Raw genomic sequence first — 18,564 nt, 5'->3', positions numbered from 1 at the left:
CTCCGCCAACTTTCTCTCAACCCCATGGACTCTCCAGACACGAAGGGGTCTCAAGGGCGGCTATACTCGCCTTCAATTGTCTCTTCATCTACTGTAAACAGGTCTTCTTTTGATGAAAGACTGAAAACCAGATTTAGTGTCGTTTCAATTGAAGAAAACGTACTCAAGAATGGTTCTAGCTCTCCGATTAAAGATGATGATAATGAGCCGATAAAATGGATCAAGTTGAAGAAGCTGTCGGCCCATTTTACGCATGCTACCAGAATCGAACATGGAGCCCCAATCTCAATGGCTACTGGATCTCAAATTTGCATAGGAACCTCCAAGGGATTCGTACTTATCTTTGACTACAAACAGGAATTGCGAACGATATTGAAAAGTGCCACAACGTATGATCCGATTACGGTTCTCACATTATCCGCAGACTCTACACACGTTGCGTCAGGTCACCAAAGTGGAGATATCTATTTATGGGAAATTAGTAAATCTGTACCTATACTGAAAATCCCTGCTATTCCTAAAGAGGACCTGCTGAAGAATCCGAAAGCTAATGGTCATTTGCATAACACTCCTATTCACAATTTGTACTTCATGGGAAAGCGAAGAACGGCACTTTTGTCCACTGACATAACGGGAATCATGGTCCAGCACAACGGCTATAGAAATATCAGGGGTCTTCGAGTTCAAACAAAAAATGTACTGGGAAAATACCACATGAATAATAACAAAATTACCGACTCTACGATTCTTTCATTTGCTCCTTTGGCTCTGGGTACTGCCATGGACCGTACTGATAATATTGGAGTTATTGCATTGATGACTTCTAATGTACTTCTCGTCATCTCAACTAATCCATCACTTCAAACTCATTTCAAAGTCGGAAAACCCAAATCTATGAACAAGCGTCTTCCAATTACTGGTAGTTTAGCTTGGTTTCCTGCTGTAAAGACAGAAAATGGCAAGAGACAGCCCAAACTTGCGTATTGTTGGTCCAATGTCTTGACAGTCCTGGATTGTAATAACGAGTCAATCAAGGACTCCCAAGATCAAGAATCTTTGATTTTGAAGCTAGAAAATAAAAAAAGATGGGCCGGAAGGGAAGCCATTATCAGTGTTTCCTGGCTTACTAAAGACATTATTGCATTGATAACAGAATCTCACAGGCTTCTTTTGATCAATTACGACACGATGACAGTCTCGTCCATTATTGACCTTTTCACTAAAAGCATCCATGTTACTCAGTTGTTCAAGCCAACCACTGAAATAGACAGGCTTACTCCATTCATGTACCATTGTGTTTTCAAAGTCTATAAGCATAGACTTTTCATTTTGGGAAAGCATGACATATACATTGGAACATTAAACAACTGGGCCGATAGACTGTTGGAATTGCTTTCAAAAGGTGACTATTTGGAAGCATTGACGAAAGCAAAAGACTATTACGATGGAAATTGTGATTTGAACCTATTAAGGTTGCCAAAAGATGACAATCGACGTCACCTCGTTGTTTCCAGTCATATTTTACAGATAATGACCGCTTCATTGGACTTTATATTCTCCAAAAAACAACTTCAAGACGAAGCATTTTTGGAATTGTTTCTAGAGAATTGCATAAACTGTTCGATTACCATCGATGTTGATCAGTCAACTTACGATCAATTCTATGAAGCTTATATGATCCACGGGTACGAGTACCTTTTTTTCAATACGTTAGAGCCGTTCATTTTGAACAATAAGATCCATACACTTACTCCTTCAATTTTGAAGGCAATGATCCCATTTTATCTTAAGATGAATAGGGGCGAAAGAGTTGAACAATTAGTCTGCTTATTGGACATCGAACAGTTAGATATTGATGCTACCGTTCAACTCTGTGAAGAATACAAGCTTCAGGATTTGCTGATATACGTAACAAACTATCTTTTCCAAGACTATATTACACCTCTTGTGAACTTTATTAAGAAAATCATCCAGATCTCCAATGAAGCGGCCAACCTGTCTGTTCTTGAATTGGAAAGTCTTTCTGCTGAGGCACGGTCGGTCTACGGTTATATCACTTACATTCTGACCGGGAGACATTATCCAATTGAACGACTCATTGATTTTGACAAGGAAACACAGGCTAAGTCAAGTGTCTACTATGTTCTGTTCAATGGTACTTCGATTGAGTGGCCCAAGGGTGCGGGAAAACTTCACATTACAAATGATTTGGAACATGAGCCGGCTTTTCCCTACCTCTACCTTCTTTTAAAGTACGATTGTTTTTCAATGTTATCGGCTTTGAATGAAGTGTTTGAAGACTCTCAGTTGAATGACGAAGATATCAACTACTCATTCTCTAATGATCTTCAAAATTGGAAAGTCAGCAGACAATATGTCGTCGACGTTCTCCTTGGTGTTTTCAACGACAATGACTTTAAGGACCAAGAAAATACACTTCTCGCAATATTTATAGCCAGAAATTATCCCAAATACAAACAGTTTATCAGGCTCTCAGAATCTGTTTTACACGAAGTGTTAACAAAATTGTGTATAATACCAGATCCCTCATTGAAGAAAGAATGTGAATTGAGTCTCCAAAGTTTGCTGTCAGTATACCACATTCCCAATTTGAATGAGTGGATCAGCGTGTTTGAAGAATGTGGTTTTTTTAACGTGCTTTTCAATGTCTACAAATATGAGCACAAATATGATACATTTTTGAAGCTGTGGCTCCAAGAGAAGCAAAAACAAGCTTTGCAAGATGTCGGCGATGATTCAGATGAATCATATAATGATATTGGCACCCTTGTTGAAACCTTAGAGAATTGCTTTGAGTCAGTCGGTAAGAATTCCCAAGAGAAGGCAGGTATTGAGACCTTTCTTTCTGAGAATTTTGAAGCACTGTTTTCCATTGAAAAGCCCAGTAATATTGTTAGAGTTCTCAACAAGTACTGCCCAAAACTACATTACAATATTTTGCGAAGTTCAAACGAAGAACTACAGTACGAGTATATATCGGCAATGGTTGAACAAGAAAAATGCTCGTATGGATCAGTGGTCTACATAGAGTTTAGAACACTTTATGTTAAGCTTCTCTGTGAGTTTGATCAGGAGGCTTTGCTGGAATTTATAAAAAAAATTGAAGTTTCTACAATAGATGCTATTGCTGCTGAATCCTATTTGACAAAGTTTCATCAAATAGAGGCCCTAGTTTTACTTTTGGAGAAAGAAAGAAAGCAGCGAGAAGCCTTACAGATTTTAATTCAGCATATATCTACGTTGGGTCAACAACTTCAGCTAGAAAACACAAAAAGCGATGTACATAGAATCGAAGGTCAATTGTGGAAATTTTTGATGATGGTTATAGAAATACTGAAAATTGAGAATGACGAAGAGCTAATGGTTCAGGTTATGGAAATGCCTGTTGCATTATTCAATAGTTTTACAGAAGGCGGAAATGACAGTAAAGAAACCACCAATATCCTGAAGCGATTTGTCCAAGATACTTTTATGAATATTATAGGAATTTACCAATCCACCACTGCTCCGGAAAATGTCAAAAGTACATTTGTGGACGTATTCTCTTCGTTCCTTCAAAGAGCTTCTTCCAAGATTACCACACTTGGCGATGTAAGAGCTGTGCTAAGGGAAATATTCATTGTTTACGGCTTTGAGAAGGTAATCTTGAACATCACCCTGGGCCTAATCAATGAGGATATCTATAAGGTGATGGAGAAGCTACACAGTAAGAAGTACTTAGGCTGGACAACTGGTGTTACCGATTGTGTAATTTGTGGTAAAAAGCTTTGGGGATCTTCCATGCCTAATGAAGTGTACTCTATGTGGGAAGAAGGAATATTGGAAGACGATCAAAGTGCTAAGAAGACCTCCTTTTTTATCAATGATGAAGGTGAGCTCATGACCAATTCAACTGTGAATGGAGCCATGCAAATTGAACCCGTACAATTGAACGATTACAGTCCTTACGAACTTGTCGTTTTCCGTTGTCGCCATGGATATCACAGTAAATGTCTTTTCAATTTAGGAACGCAGAAGAAGATCAAGTGTATTATATGTGCAGCCGACGATGCTCAATAGGTAGAACGTTAGATGTTGTAGCCGCTGAGTATGCGGCTCTTCCTCAATATTTGGGACATGCATCTTGGGCTAGTGTGTCCCTGGTTACAAAAACTATCTGTGGTCTCTCCAATTATCTTTATTTCGTATTGACTTAAATGAAGTTTGTTGGCTTGGTGTTACTGAGTGCAGTTATTGTAACTGCTGACATGGCGAAAGAGCCGTTTGAAATTAATGGTTTTGATTCTCATGACAAATGCAATAACCAAGACTTGGCTGTGCTGAACCATTGTGCCAAGGAAGTTCTCAAAAAGCTGGATCAATGTGGAGCTGATGATCTGGCGTGTGAATGCTGCGCCTTGCAATCATTAAAGCACGTTTGTTATGACTTGTGTTCCGATTCTTTTTCAAGTAACTTTTTAAATGTTTTGTATGAAGATTGTGAACCTTTCAAGGAAGTAAATGCCTGCAGTTTTCAATTCAAAGAAAAAGACTATGCATCCGCCATAGGATCAAAAAAGAACAAAAAGACTAAAAACTCAGTCTTGAAAATGGATGGGTCCAAGATTGTATCTGGAAACAGATCAGTGAGCCAAGGATCGACCACTTCCAAAGTTCCCTTTATCACAAAAGGAAAATATAAAACAGAGGCCCAAAAAAATAGATCTAGGGATTCGACGCCTCCAGGACTACAGGTTAAAGATGATAGCAGAGTTAGCCCAGACGGTAAATTCTTGCAAGGTTCTACTTATAACCACACCAACACATCAAATACAACAGTGAGCAAGCAGGATTTGTCCTCATCAGTTAGACTCCTACCAAAAGTGTTAGCATTGATGCTTGGTACATTGGTGAGCACAATCGTTGTATAAGCCCTTCCCTTCTCTCTTTCTACCTATATAATTATAGACACTAATAGACGCTGAACCAAACAACCGACTCAATCCATGCTTTCGCCTATCAGACAACCTCATTGAGCCATTCCAGAGTGTATTTAATTCCAGTTTCGATATCAACCTGAGGTTTATATCCCAACAGCGTCTTTGCCTTGGTGATATCGTGATATCTAGTCGCAGTGACTACTTTAGCTCTGAAAGCAGTTAAACCTGCCTCCTTACCCAAAAGCCCAGCAACAGTTTGAGAGAGATAACCTGCAACAATAGCTACCGGCCTGGGTAAAACGACGGTCTTGGCTGGAATATGTCCGTCCGCTTTCCAAACAGCTCTGGCCAGCGTCCAAAAGTACGCTGGAGCATCGTTGGTAATAAAGAAGGCTTGACCAGAGACAGCATCTCGAGTGTCAGCACTCAACAACTTCTCAGCAGCCAAAACATGGGCATCGGCAACATTTCCAACATAGGTCCAATCAAATAGGTTATTGTTGTCTCCTAACTGAAATTTTGATTGACCAGTGCGAGCAACTTGCCTCAAGCCTGGAACGACTTGACGATCACCAGGACCAATAATTCCGGCAGGTCTCAACGCAATGGTAAGGAATCCGTTTTTAGGATCGTTGGCTTTCAGTACCATATCTTCACCAGCTGCCTTGGTTTCATTATAACCATCCATGGCAACTTTAGGTATAGGCCACGTCTCATTGGCATTGTAGACATCAGATCCATCAAATATTACTCCAGCCGATGAGGTGTACACGAAAGCTTTGATGTTGAGCTCCTTGGAGACTTGTAGGAGAGTCTGCGTCCCCAACACGTTAACTTTCTCGTAAATGTCCTTTCCTAAACCGTGAACAGGAGAAGCCGAGTGCACCACTACTTGACACTTGCTATCCTTGATCGCTTTAGAGACATCTTCTGCCGAGGTCAGGTCTCCTTGGTGAAATGTGATCTCTTTTGGGTCGAAAGTGAAGTACTTGGCGAGCTTCTCTGGAAAAGGACGAATGTCAAACACGTGAATTTCAACGTCTGGTTTGTTGGTGCGGAATTGCTGTACAAGATGGGATCCTAGGAATCCAGCACCACCAACCAATAGAACCGAGTTGAACTGCGACATTGAGGAGAGTGAAGCAGCTTGTTTTTGGAGTGGTAAGACTTTCAGATCTCGTTTATTTGATTTTTTCTATACGATACATAAATATTTCGTGGGTGGTCTAAAAGACGAACGAGCTTTCAAATTGAGCCACCTTGGAGGAGTCAAGTTGGAGCGTTTTGGATTCCACTGTGGGAAAGTGGTACTCAGTGGATGAAAATTTGTTTTGAGATAAGAGTACAGGTACTGGTGGCTGATGAGATTTGGAGGAATCTTGGGTAGATTCTCGGGAAAACTCCTCGGATTCTGAACTCTTGGGAGCTTGTGCGATAGGCTCATTCTTAGTAAGAGAGAACCCATTGGATGGCTGAATAGATGGTGGCTTGGAAAACTGAGTGCTTGGGGTGAATGAGAATAATGGCTTGGTTTCTGTAGTGACTGCCTCAGATATGGGTGCTGTTGATTGTGCATTGAAAACAGGTTTGGTAGCTGATTTTTCCGTCTCCACTGTTGAAGGTGGAGTCAATTTCTTGGGTTCTTCCTTAGCAGTTTGCGGAGTAAAGATTGGAGCTTGTGCAGGTACTTCCGGCTTTGATAGAACAGTGGCTGGTGCCTGTTCTTGGTCATTCTTCTTTCCGAATAAATCATCCTTTGGTGCTGTTTGCTGCATTTTCTCCAAAATGCTGATCTTTGGTTTTTCCTGCACCTTTTCTACAACCTTGACGGGCTGTGAGATAGGAGGTTTAGGAATGCCATTGATTTTGTTCAACTTCTTTAATCCTGACACATACGGGTTGGCAAACCTGGAAACTTCCGGCTTGGGGTTTGCTTCCTTTTGGTTTTGATTCAATAAACCTTCTAACGCATTTGCTGTTCCACTAAGTTGCTTTGGGGGTTCTTTTTTTGCAACCTCTTCTATTTTTTTGGTTTCCTGTTTGGAAATAAGAGTAGCCAAGGGGGATGAAATGCGAACACGATATGGAGACGGTAAACTGGAAAACTCAACTAGCCTTTTCTTTCTTGTAGAATACACATCCATGGATTTGTTTGCAGGAGAATTGAACGATGGTTTATATTTTGGAGTCGATTTTATTGGTTCAACAGTTTGGGGACGCAGAATTTTAGGAGTACTCTGTGACGTTCTGGTGTCATCTTGATATCTGGCTGACTGATTCATTAGCGAAAGAACACCTTGTATCTCAACATCTGACAACGGCTGGTCACCTTTCTCTGTGAAAAACTTAGCCAATCTGGCACTAGGGGACTGCTGAATGGAGACGTCGTCTACCAAGGTTGAAAACACAGGAGACGATGGCAAAATGGAAGTGTTTGATTGGTTCACCTTCTTAAACAAAGCTGGAGAGATAGGCGGTCTTTCCTGCGTTATTTGTGCAGACCGATTAAAAGTTGAAACTTGGGATTGACTATTAGAAATAGACTGCTGGTCCTTGTTGATGTCTCCAAAGAGAAACCCTCTCACTTTGTTAAACAGCCCTGATTTGGGTGAATTGCCTTCTGGTGGGTCATATGGTCGCTGTGAGTGATGCTGACCATGTTTTCGTATCACTGACATAGCTAGTTTGGAGTGTGAGACGGATTAGTTTCTGGGACAGGCTTTCCTTTTTTTTGTCTGGGATGCTCGAGGAACGGTTCTAAAAGATTACATAATCACTACACAGTAGATAGCTACTTTAAGTCACGAACTTCCAGGCATCGCATTCGAAAGAGGCATAGCAAGAAAACTCGTTGCTAAGACCATTCTTGTGTTCTGGCTCAAAGTCAGTGATGCTGCATTCGGGGTATATTTGCTTCATCACTTTGGCTGTCACCTGACCAGTTGAGGAAATTAATTTGTCTGAAGCCTTTCCGGACAACAGAGCTCTAGTAGTTAAGGCACATCGTACCTGGCAATCTTCGCCCAGGAAGGGAGGATCAATGAGCAGTCTGTCGACCTTACCCAGGAGTATTGGTGGTAAGTTCTCGGGAGCTTTATAGTCGAAGAAGAAAAAGTGCTCGTCCCCAGCAAGGATTTTAAATCTTATGTCATATTCCAACAAATAGACATGTTCAGTGGGCCACGATGATCTAGGGATCTTTCTCATAGCAGAATAGACAGATGGTGCACTCACAACGCAAATTACTGTGTCAGTATCAGCTCCGTCGAACAAAGTCCTTGCGTAAGTGTCTGCAGTGCTATCGGCGTACCAAAATTGAGAAAGTCCCCAATCTTCCTGAAAATTATCTATACTAAAAATTTCTTTGGCCTTTTCTGGATCTTCCTCAGCTGCCTTCATTTTGTCATAATCTGCCTGTGCAGAATTTGAGAGTTCCTCAAATTGTTTTCTTCTCCCCTCCTCTTCCTGTTTGAATTCTTGCAATGCAGCTAAAGTGGAGGCAGATAACTGTCTAGACGTTTATGTTAGTAAAAAACGGTTCTGAGGTAAAGGGGTTTGATTATTTACTCTTTTAAACGGTTGGGGGAACATACAAATCGTCAAAGTCCATTATGGGCAGAGAGTATTGATAGTGAACACCTTATGGTTCTGGAAGATGAGCTGGAAATAATTTTTTTTTGAAAGGTTGAATGTCGTTTTCCTAATTGGGAAGATCGTCTCTGACGTCATAAAGATTCGGATGTTGGATGCACCATTGAAGATGACGGCAAAGTGGTGCGTGTTGGTGAACCATAAAGCTAATTGCCGATGGAATGGTTGGAAGATGACTTTGCTCCGGGCTGGGATGGCATCTTATCGGACCAATTGGTCACAGTTGATTTGTCGGTAAAACTGGGGTGACAAATATTTCAGGTCAATTCCTTCGATGGCTTCGACACTTTTCCCTGATCAACCCCTAAATTCAAGATGTTCGACCGCTTGTCAACAACATCTCTCATGACGCACATCACGGACCCCTTTCGAACCTAGCGCAAGAAGCCGACTATCTACACATTCACATCATTTTGTCCCCGTTTTCACGGTTCGTTTCTTTTTCTATTTTTTTTTCATCGACCTCATCTATATGCGAAGACCCCTTTGAATAGGGGAATTTCTGCGCAGGTACCTTTCACAACCTGTTCAGCTCGCCTTGAATTACCCGCAGAAAGAAGATTCTGAGTGTCCTGGATAAAGTAATGCCATCTGAGCTGATGGGATTATATGCCCCTCAAGTGACCATTTTCCTCTCTAGAACGTTACCCTTCTAATTTTCCAATCACACTTCATTCCCGTTTTCAAGCTTCCTGCCCTATTTTGATATCAAGATGGTCAACCATGGGGAAATCTTTGAATCCGATGATACCCTACAAACCGAAAATTTTTCAAAAACCAAGTCTAACGGCTTTAAAGATGAGACCTACGAACTAGAAGATTGGCAAAGAAATAATCCTCACCTCAACATTGAAAAAGGAGATCTCAAAGAAACAGAGTTGAAAAGAAACTTGAAACCGAGACATGTTTCGATGATCGCTCTCGGTGGTACCATTGGTACTGGTCTGTTCATTGGAACTGCTACTCCTTTACAGATTGCAGGCCCAGTTAATGCTTTGATCGCTTATATTTTCATGGGTAGTTTAGCCTATTCAGTGACACAATCTCTGGGAGAGATGGCCACGTACACTCCTATTTCAGGCTCCTTCTGCGTGTTCAATACTAGATACATTTCAAAGGCTGTTGGGTTTGCAACAAGTTGGCTGTACTGGTGGAACTGGTCCACTACCTTTGCCATTGAACTTTCCATTATCGGCCAGATTATCCAATATTGGACTGACGCTGTTCCACTGTGGGCTTGGATCTTAATTTTCTACTTTGTTCTGGTTGCAGCTAATTTCGTCCCTGTTCAATATTATGGTGAAGTTGAGTTCTGGATCGCTTCCATCAAAGTTATTGCGATTATGGGATTCATTGTCTACGCCCTGTGCATCGTCTGTGGTGCTGGTAGAACTGGTCCAATTGGATTTAGATACTGGAGAAACCCTGGGCCTTGGGGTCCCGGTATCCTGGTAGCTAACAAGAACACGGGGAGATTCTTGGGTTGGCTATCTTCTTTAGTCAATGCTGCCTTTACTTACCAGGGTGTAGAGTTAACCGGTGTTTCCGCAGGTGAAACTTCCAATCCAAGAAAGACAGTTCCGAGGGCTATTAATAAGGTCATCTTCAGAATTTTGATTTTCTACGTTGCAACTTTATTCTTCCTAGGATTATTGGTTCCTTACAATGACCCAGAATTATCATCCGACACTTCCTACATTGCTTCATCGCCATTTGTTATTGCTATTAAGAACGCTGGAACTCCCGTTCTTCCTCACATTTTCAACGCCGTTATTTTAACAACTGTCATTTCTGCTGGTAACTCCAACGTATATGTGGGCAGTCGTGTGATGTACTCTATGTCCACAGCGGGAATTGCTCCAAAGTTTTTCTCTTGGACAACTACTTGGGGTATCCCTTACCTATCGGTGATGGCCACGTCTTTGATTGGTCTTTTGGCCTTCCTTAACGTGGATCAAGATGGTAAAACTGTCTTTGAGTGGTTGGTCAACATCTCAGCTGTATCCGGTTTGATTGCCTGGGTGTTCATTTCTGTCGCCCATCTTAGATTTATGAAGGCCCTAGAGTGGAGAGGAGTATCCAGAGACGAGTTGCCCTATAAAGCCAAGTACATGCCATGGTTTGCCTGGTATGCTGCCATTGCTATCACCATTATTACATTCATCCAGGGTTACGACAGTTTCTTTGACTTCAACGCATCTGACTTTTTCACTGCTTATATTTCGTTGATACTGTTTTTTGCCCTATGGATAGGAGCTCTTGTGTGGTACCGAGAACCCATTATGCGTTCAGTCGCAGACATTGACTTGGATACCGACAGAAAAGAGATCGATATGCTCATATGGGAGGAGCAAGAGCCTACAAACATTTGGGAGAAGTTTTGGGGTATAGTAGCATAGAGAGACTAATATAATTACATCATATTGACAGTTTAGTGGTAAAAATGAATACTTCATCTAGAATACTACTGTTGATCCTCCACCGTTGACTAGCTCTATTTCGTTATCTCTGATGGGTCGGTACTGAAATCTTTTAGACAAATCACCTCTGTATTCAAATTTAAGGTCTTTAGCCACTTGGGAAACAGCAGATGGTACCAGATTGTTGGGTGCCAGCGGATGTGGTTGACCAATAGTTGATTTGGTAGAGGCTTTACCCATGTTAGTATATAGGTGGAGATGTGACGGGTGTTATCCCAATTATTCCTCACTAAAAAACTTACCTTTGAAGACATGGGGGCCCCCAACAAATTTGATAGAGGGCACTCGAGCCAAAGATGTTAACGATACTCTCATCTTCAGTTGTGTGGTGGTCTTTGGAGTAGTTCTGTTGAAGGTTATGTATGGCCCCGACTCCGGGTTTTCCATATGCCCGTGTAGTGCACCGGCTGAATACGCGACTATTATCTACAACTCATCTGGTATGTATCAAGCGATGTGACATATTTTCTTTGTAGTTTTATGATTCCACCTGGGAAAGCTAGCCAATTGGAATCAGAGTCGGATGAGACGCAAATTGGTGATGGCATTCTTTTCACGGATACTTTTACTAACTCGGATAGGGAAGTGATTCCCGAAAAGTTCATAGTTGGACAGCATCAGACAGATCATGAGCCAAACAACGGCTCGGAAAACATATATGCGAAACACAGTAAGAACTCCAGCAATGGTGTCTCAACTCCAGAGCCTCTATCAGCTAAAACGTCTATAATTGAATTGAGCAGTTGTGGTAAGAGTGAGAATCCGGTTAAAACTGCGAACGCCCTTTTCGACAATCCAGAGAGCCCACACGTTCACCTGCCATTTCACACAGAAAAGCTCCCTTTGAACGGATCATTGATAAACAAAGTCATAGATGAATCGGACGGTCACCATAGCTCAACTCCGCATCTGAAACCCAGTCCCCAAAACACTGAAGGCCTAAGATCTAAGCATTCAACAGTACACAGAATATTGTCCAACCCAAGCACCCCATACGTGCTCGCTCTTTATCTACAACTTTTTTTTAACATCTTATTAGTCTCAATAATAGGCTATTTTGTCTATTCTTTTGTATCAACTGTGCGGGCAGATGTTGAGCACAAGATCGAAGATTATGCCTTAGATATCCTTCAGGAAATCTCTGTATGCTCAAGAGAGTATATTCGAAATAACTGTGATCCTTTGAAAAGGGTTCCAGCCTTAGAGAAAAGCTGTTTGGCTTGGGAGAAATGCATGAATCGTGACCCTGCATTAGTAGGCAGAGCCAAACTTGGGGCAGAGACCTTTGCCGAAATCATCGATGGATTTGTCAAACCAATCAGCTGGAAAACTATATTCTTTTTGTTACTTCTCTTTCTTGGATCTATTATCCTTGCAAACTCTACGTTTGGTTCTTACAGGAAAATGACATCATCACTCGGACATTCAGACACACAATAGAAAACCTCTCCCACAAGAATGCATTTAAGTTTAAACTAACCAAAAGTCACAACAACACCATAGCCACCTTCCATGTGGACTCTTGATGCTAGAAGCATCATCATCCTACGGTTTAATGCATAGTCATAATATCGATTACATAATCATTAATATCAATCACTTCATTTTTTTTTTCCAGCGACCACTGACTATTTTTCTTTTTCAACCATAGATAGACAATATGACCACATTATCGTTGGCAGCTAAAGCTCCACTGATTGACTATGCCTCGCTAGTGGCTTCCGCATTTGTTAACACCGGAACAGATAACCAAATCACCTTGGATTTTCAGGATGTCAAGGAGTTGGAGAAGGACATTACTGTTTCTGTCTCCAAAGATGAGAAAGTAGTTGCCTCCAATATTGACAATGTGTTGAACTTTTTTGCCGAAGAATACCCTCAAGTCATTATTGGTAAGGAGGAGGCACAAGAATGGATCAAGTTTGCCAAAGATGAGCTGACTGTGAAGGATTTTAAGAAGCTTTCTGTTTCCTTGGAAAAGTTAGAGTCACACCTGAACTTCCGTTCTTTCATTGTCGGGTTCAAGTTCAGTCTCTCTGATATTGCTGTCTGGGGTGTATTAAGAGCCAATCCTTTGATGGGATCAGTTATTAAGAACTCCGTTTACATCAATGTTACCAGATGGTACCAATTCTTAGAGTCAGATAAGAGATTTGGCGCTGTCGTGGAATTGATGACCAAATCTATCGCTGAGATACGTAAGCTAGCTAAGCAACAATCTACTGGTGGTAAGAAGGAAGGCCACAAGGCTAACTTTGACATCGATTTGCCAGGTGCCAAAATCGGAGAGGTGGTCACCAGATTCCCTCCTGAGCCTTCTGGATATTTGCACATTGGACATGCCAAAGCGGCCGTACTCAACAAATACTTTGCTGATATGTACAAGGGTAAGCTGATTATCAGATTCGATGATACCAACCCCTCCAAAGAGAAAGAGGAGTTCCAAGATTCCATTTTAGAAGACTTGAAGTTACTTGGAATAAAAGGTGACAAGATCACTTACTCTTCGGATTACTTTCAAATCATGTATGACTACGCTGTTCAGATGATCAAGGACGGTAAAGCTTACTGTGATGACACTCCAAGTGAACAAATGAGAGCTGAAAGAATGGACGGTATCAAATCCTCCAGAAGAGACAGAACAGTCGAGGAGAACTTGCAGATTTTCACAGAAGAGATGAAGAACGGAACAGAAATTGGTCTTAAGAACTGTTTGAGAGCAAAAATCGATTACGAGAACCCTAACAAGGCCCTTCGTGACCCTGCTATTTACAGATGTAACTTGACTCCTCACCATAGGACAGGTACGACTTGGAAGATGTACCCATTGTATGACTTCTGTGTCCCAATTGTTGACTCTCTTGAGGGCGTTACTCATGCTTTACGTACCAATGAGTACCGTGACCGTAATCCTCAATATCAATGGATGCTAGAAGCTTTGGGGTTGAGAAAAGTCCACATTTGGGATTTTGCTCGTGTCAACTTTATCAGAACTTTGCTTTCCAAGCGTAAGTTGCAGTGGTTTGTTGATAAGGGATATGTTGGAAATTGGGATGATCCTAGATTCCCAACCGTAAGAGGTGTTCGCAGAAGAGGTATGACTGTCGAAGGTTTAACGAACTTCATTATCTCTCAAGGTCCTTCCAAGAACATCATCAACTTGGACTGGAATTTAATCTGGGCTGTCAACAAAAAGATCATTGACCCAATTGCCCCTAGACACACCGCTCTTAACAAGGAGAACATTGTTCCTGTCAAACTTACTGGTGCTCCATCCTCTGCTGTCATTGAAGATAAACTAAAACACAAGAAGAACCCAGAAGTTGGTTACAAGAAGGTTATTTTCATCGACAACGTCTTGGTAGAGCAAGACGATGCTGCTACTTTTGAAGAGGGTGAAGAAATCACTTTCATGGACTGGGGTAATGTGATTGTTGATAAGATTCATAAGAATGATGCTGGTATTGTAACCTCCATTGACGCTACTTTGCACCTGGAGGGTGACTTTAAGAAGACCAAGAAGAAGATCAATTGGTTGGCCAACACTGATGACAAGGTTGAAGTTGAATTGGTCGATTTTGACCACCTAATTACTAAAGATAAACTGGAAGAAGGTGACAACTTTGAAGACTTCATTACGCCAACCACTGAGTTTCACTCTATTGCTGTCGCCGACTTAAATGTGAAGGATATGAAGGTTGGTGACATTATCCAGTTCGAGAGAAAAGGTTATTACAGACTGGACTCTGATAAAGATGGTAAATATGTTTTCTTCACCATTCCAGATGGTAAATCTGTCAACAGATATGGTGCTAAGAAATAGATAAAGTATCTAGCTATATTGAGTTTGAGTTCTTCTTGATAAGTAGATATCTTATTAGGATCTCAAACCCGCCGACAATCACGCTCATTCCGATAGCCACAATAACGAAGTAAATGAACCTTGTACCTTTCCTCTCCACCAACGAGTCGGCAACCATGTCGAAGAAGTCCAAAAACACTTTACATCTGTCATTGACCACTTCAACTCTCTGCTCAATCTCGAGATAGTCCCTTATGGCATTATACAATGGATGCAGAGCAGGTTCAAAGGACCAGAAAAACTCAGGAGTGTCCAGCACTGTAGAAGACAAGTTAACTTCATTTCTTAGTTGAAACAGTTTTCCTGTTTTTATTAAAACCTTTTTACGGGTGTAGTTGGCTAGTTTTCCGGTAAGTGCAAGCGCTTTGGGTAGTCTAGAAATGCTGGTAAGAATCACTGACATTCTTGATTCGAAGAGTGACAATTTGTTTGATTGTGCAAGAGCATGGGAAATAGCAAGTTTAATCATATGATCTCCAGACTTTAGCGTGATCATGTCGTTGTAAATTCTGGGCGTAGTGATATTGACATTGTATTCGAAGTGAAACTCTTCGGTTTCGATGTACTGTTCGGAGACTGGTTTTATGGCCAGTGGTAAATATGGAGCGGGTGAATAGGAATTACTTAAGGGAGTCGATTCAGTTGCGGCCTCTGTAGCGTGGTTAACACCGTCCATTTCATCATCCTCATCCTCATCCTCATCATCGCTTAATTCGTATTCTCCCGGACGAATCTTTGCAAATACAAGATCAGCCAGAATATTCTTCTCGTTCAACTCACTTAAATTCCAAAATACAACTGTTCCATAATCAAATATGAAAACTTCCGCGTGCTTAGAGAGATCTGGGACCTGGGATTCGTTGGAGGTAGTGGTTTTCAAGGTTTCAGTGTCTTTTTCTTCTGTCACCTCTGAACTGGGCTCAATTGGAGTGTCACGAGGTGAGCTGTTTTCTGGGAAGAACTGAGGCTCTGAAGGATCAAACTCTGCAGACTTGGAATGATCTTCGTCAAACTCTAAAGGCACAGATCTTCCTTGAGGATCAATTGCCTGATCACTCTCGTATTCAACGCCAGAATAATATTCATAATGATGGTCTTTTTGTTCAGATTTATCAATATAGTTCTCCATCCATATCTTACCAGCCTGGACTTTCTCAGAATCATTCGACCGAACTCTAACCCCGTTCAACCCTGGAATCAACGGCAAACTGTAAGGAACATACAACACCTCACTATACCTTCTTGGAGACACCAAATGTTCCTTTTCCAGATATTTTGCGGTTAGTTTGAGATCAAAGCTATTAGCAACAAGATAAGCCGTGACACGCGGGTAATTCTGAGCTCTATGCTCCTTTGACATCTCCTCCGCAGTTGATCTAACGTAGAGATCAGAGTTGAAAGGCTGGTGGACTTTTCTGTACTTTTGCAGTTCTTCATCACTATCAGGAATTAAAACCAGCTTTTCATTGATCTTGGAAGTTCTTGTGGGTAGGGTCTTAGACAGTTTCGGAATGGTCCTGTGTTGAATCTCGTTGCTCATGTATTCTTGGGTTAATCCTCTAGCATGCCTCTGTTTTCTAATTGTATCATCATAACGTCCACTTCTACTGGGACGTCTATTTGCTAGTATAGAGGGCAGTCGGTCCCTTCTCTCAGAAGATGGAACGTCACTCCTATTTCCGAGAACTCCTGACACGGATACGTCCCTATAGCCAGAGCTTGGGTGGGACCTGTTAGCATTATTTCGGCTCAATCTGTGACCAGCAAAGGGAGCACTGGCGGAGTTTTGCCTGGAGTCTGTTACCAAAATCGAAGGAGACCTTTTGGAATGGGCATTCCGATCGGTGGACATAGCAATCGCAACAAGTTGTGCAATGGAAAATGTGTGGAAAAGACGAGAGGTCCTTTGCTCTTTCAAAGACTACAATTTATTTTAATAGCAGTTACTCCTAAATTGGGCAATATCCAAGTTGCATTCGCGAAGATGAACATCATGTAAGTTCAACCTGAACCTTTCTTCGCTCCTCCCCAAGTAGACGTTAGTGCTTGAAATCCGTTTGCAATAATGTCGGATAAAGAACAGGATTTGGATGAAGATCTTTTGGCTCTTGCCGGAGCAGGATCTGACTCGGAGTCAAACTCAGCGTACTCGCCAGAACAGGAGGTGTCGAGGAAATCAAAGAAAATCGTCAATGATTCGGAGGACGAGAATAATGACAGCGATGGCGAACAGCTTCTGAATCCATACCCGCTGGAAGACAAGTTCAAGGATGAAGCTGATAGGGCCAGGCTGCTTGGACTGAGTGAAATGGAACGTGAAGCAATACTTTACGAGAGATCACAGGAGGTGATCAAATTGAAGGAGAAGCATCTGTTGTCTCTGAGAGCTAAGCAGAGTCAATTGGAAAAGACCGCAAGGGAAGGGCCCAAATCAAGCAAAACAAACAAGCTTAGTGAGCTTAAGAAGCAAAGAGAACAAAAGTCTAAAAGACAGAGAAGTGACGAATATAGTGATGAAGAAGACGATTATAGATACGAAGAGGTTGGTGATAATGACGATGTCGAAATGTCTGACAACTACATTGATGAAGATGATGCGGTCTTTGTGGAACCAAAGAAATCATCCAGAAGTCAAGAACTTAGCAAGCCAGCTACGTTGAGTGATATAAACAAGATTATTTTCGGTAGAACTGCAATGAGCAAATACTGGTATTACCCCGAATTTGACGACGTTGTCAAGGGTATGTACCTAAGACTGAATACTGGATCGGGAGGAAACGGCTTTTCTCCTTATAAAGTTGTCGAAGTTCTGGGCAGTCAACGTATAAAAGGAAGCGCTTATGGTTTAAACAGTAAAGAAAACAATTGTGATATGTACCTGAAAGTAGCTTTTCCTAATCAAAAGGAGATGGTGAGGCCTTTGTTTGTGTTTTCGGATTCTTCTATAACACACCCAGAATTCGACCTATTTCTGAGAGAGTTGGATGCTGAAGGGTTAAGCGTAATGGATTTAAGGGACGTTGATTACAAGTACCATCAGTTGAAAGAGATGTCGTCTCGTTCTCTATCCAACGATGAAGTCAATAGCATAGTGAAAATGAAGCAGAGTCTATCATCAAATACTGGCTTTAATACTGTTTTGAAGAAAGGCTCAACTACAAGAGGAGTTGGAAGAAGCAAGAGATGCTCATGATCATGAAAGAGTTGCCCGTATTGAGGCAGAGCTGAAAAGTATTGGAGCCGAGTCTGTAGTGGCTTCAAAAGCTTCATCATCTATGCTCAAAATCGATCAAAGGAATAAAAAACTAAACAATAGATTTATCCGCAAAGCTGAAATGGCCGCTGTTGAAAAAAGAAAACTGCGAGGCACGTCAGAATCGGATCCATTCTACAGATTGGCGACCACAGCAAGAATGTTCTACAAGTCAGCCAATTTGGGGGCAGATGATTCAAACCAACCCAAGACTAAGGCTGAATTGGAGGAGGAAGCCAAGCAAGAAAAGAAACTAGAGATGCAAAAGTTAGAGTCAATGGTTAAAAGTAACTATAGAAATGGTGGGTTGGACCGAATTATTTCCAAAATTGATTTTGACTTTGATCTGGAATTATAGATGTCTCTTCTGTATTGTAA

The 18,564-nt window shown here is 41.5% G+C and overlaps 11 protein-coding genes across 11 annotated transcripts; 6 read left to right on the top strand and 5 right to left on the bottom strand.

Moving 5' to 3' along the window:
• Positions 1 to 24: 24 nt before the first annotated feature.
• Positions 25 to 4,080, top strand: PAS_chr1-4_0606 (Membrane-associated protein; the record flags this gene model as incomplete). The annotated part of the gene is made up of 1 exon (XM_002490700.1): positions 25 to 4,080. One exon carries the CDS (start codon positions 25 to 27, stop codon positions 4,078 to 4,080), a length of 4,056 nt encoding a protein of 1,351 aa, XP_002490745.1.
• Positions 4,081 to 4,217: 137 nt separating this feature from the next.
• On the top strand, positions 4,218 to 4,931 carry PAS_chr1-4_0605 (Hypothetical protein; the record flags this gene model as incomplete). Its single annotated transcript, XM_002490699.1, has 1 exon — positions 4,218 to 4,931. The coding sequence occupies one exon, from the start codon at positions 4,218 to 4,220 to the stop codon at positions 4,929 to 4,931; it is 714 nt and encodes a 237-aa protein (XP_002490744.1).
• Positions 4,932 to 5,019: 88 nt separating this feature from the next.
• PAS_chr1-4_0604 (C-3 sterol dehydrogenase) lies at positions 5,020 to 6,069 on the bottom strand (the record flags this gene model as incomplete). Its single annotated transcript, XM_002490698.1, has 1 exon — positions 5,020 to 6,069. One exon carries the CDS (start codon positions 6,067 to 6,069, stop codon positions 5,020 to 5,022), a length of 1,050 nt encoding a protein of 349 aa, XP_002490743.1.
• Positions 6,070 to 6,166: 97 nt separating this feature from the next.
• On the bottom strand, positions 6,167 to 7,618 carry PAS_chr1-4_0603 (Hypothetical protein; the record flags this gene model as incomplete). Its single annotated transcript, XM_002490697.1, has 1 exon — positions 6,167 to 7,618. The coding sequence occupies one exon, from the start codon at positions 7,616 to 7,618 to the stop codon at positions 6,167 to 6,169; it is 1,452 nt and encodes a 483-aa protein (XP_002490742.1).
• A 118-nt stretch (positions 7,619 to 7,736) lies between these two features.
• PAS_chr1-4_0602 (N(6)-adenine-specific DNA methyltransferase) lies at positions 7,737 to 8,550 on the bottom strand (the record flags this gene model as incomplete). Its single annotated transcript, XM_002490696.1, has 2 exons — positions 7,737 to 8,451; positions 8,534 to 8,550. 2 exons carry the CDS (start codon positions 8,548 to 8,550, stop codon positions 7,737 to 7,739), a joined length of 732 nt encoding a protein of 243 aa, XP_002490741.1.
• A 754-nt stretch (positions 8,551 to 9,304) lies between these two features.
• On the top strand, positions 9,305 to 10,990 carry PAS_chr1-4_0601 (Plasma membrane arginine permease, requires phosphatidyl ethanolamine (PE) for localization; the record flags this gene model as incomplete). Its single annotated transcript, XM_002490695.1, has 1 exon — positions 9,305 to 10,990. One exon carries the CDS (start codon positions 9,305 to 9,307, stop codon positions 10,988 to 10,990), a length of 1,686 nt encoding a protein of 561 aa, XP_002490740.1.
• A 57-nt stretch (positions 10,991 to 11,047) lies between these two features.
• PAS_chr1-4_0600 (Hypothetical protein) lies at positions 11,048 to 11,458 on the bottom strand (the record flags this gene model as incomplete). The annotated part of the gene is made up of 2 exons (XM_002490694.1): positions 11,048 to 11,241; positions 11,314 to 11,458. 2 exons carry the CDS (start codon positions 11,456 to 11,458, stop codon positions 11,048 to 11,050), a joined length of 339 nt encoding a protein of 112 aa, XP_002490739.1.
• Positions 11,459 to 11,551: 93 nt separating this feature from the next.
• On the top strand, positions 11,552 to 12,511 carry PAS_chr1-4_0599 (Essential nuclear envelope integral membrane protein required for nuclear transport; the record flags this gene model as incomplete). The annotated part of the gene is made up of 1 exon (XM_002490693.1): positions 11,552 to 12,511. One exon carries the CDS (start codon positions 11,552 to 11,554, stop codon positions 12,509 to 12,511), a length of 960 nt encoding a protein of 319 aa, XP_002490738.1.
• Positions 12,512 to 12,731: 220 nt separating this feature from the next.
• On the top strand, positions 12,732 to 14,894 carry PAS_chr1-4_0598 (Glutamyl-tRNA synthetase, cytoplasmic; the record flags this gene model as incomplete). The annotated part of the gene is made up of 1 exon (XM_002490692.1): positions 12,732 to 14,894. The coding sequence occupies one exon, from the start codon at positions 12,732 to 12,734 to the stop codon at positions 14,892 to 14,894; it is 2,163 nt and encodes a 720-aa protein (XP_002490737.1).
• A 13-nt stretch (positions 14,895 to 14,907) lies between these two features.
• Positions 14,908 to 16,785, bottom strand: PAS_chr1-4_0597 (Cytosolic protein required for sporulation; the record flags this gene model as incomplete). Its single annotated transcript, XM_002490691.1, has 1 exon — positions 14,908 to 16,785. The coding sequence occupies one exon, from the start codon at positions 16,783 to 16,785 to the stop codon at positions 14,908 to 14,910; it is 1,878 nt and encodes a 625-aa protein (XP_002490736.1).
• A 213-nt stretch (positions 16,786 to 16,998) lies between these two features.
• Positions 16,999 to 18,544, top strand: PAS_chr1-4_0596 (Subunit of the RNA polymerase II-associated Paf1 complex; the record flags this gene model as incomplete). Its single annotated transcript, XM_002490690.1, has 2 exons — positions 16,999 to 17,963; positions 18,079 to 18,544. The coding sequence occupies 2 exons, from the start codon at positions 16,999 to 17,001 to the stop codon at positions 18,542 to 18,544; spliced, it is 1,431 nt and encodes a 476-aa protein (XP_002490735.1).
• Between the last annotated feature and the right edge of the window lie 20 nt (positions 18,545 to 18,564).

Source organism: Komagataella phaffii, chromosome 1, assembly GCF_000027005.1.
Source record: "Komagataella phaffii GS115 chromosome 1, complete sequence".
Lineage (NCBI taxonomy): Eukaryota > Fungi > Ascomycota > Pichiomycetes > Pichiales > Pichiaceae > Komagataella > Komagataella phaffii.
Note: the sequence above shows the minus strand (reverse complement) of the source record. Positions and strands in the feature narration are given on the sequence as shown.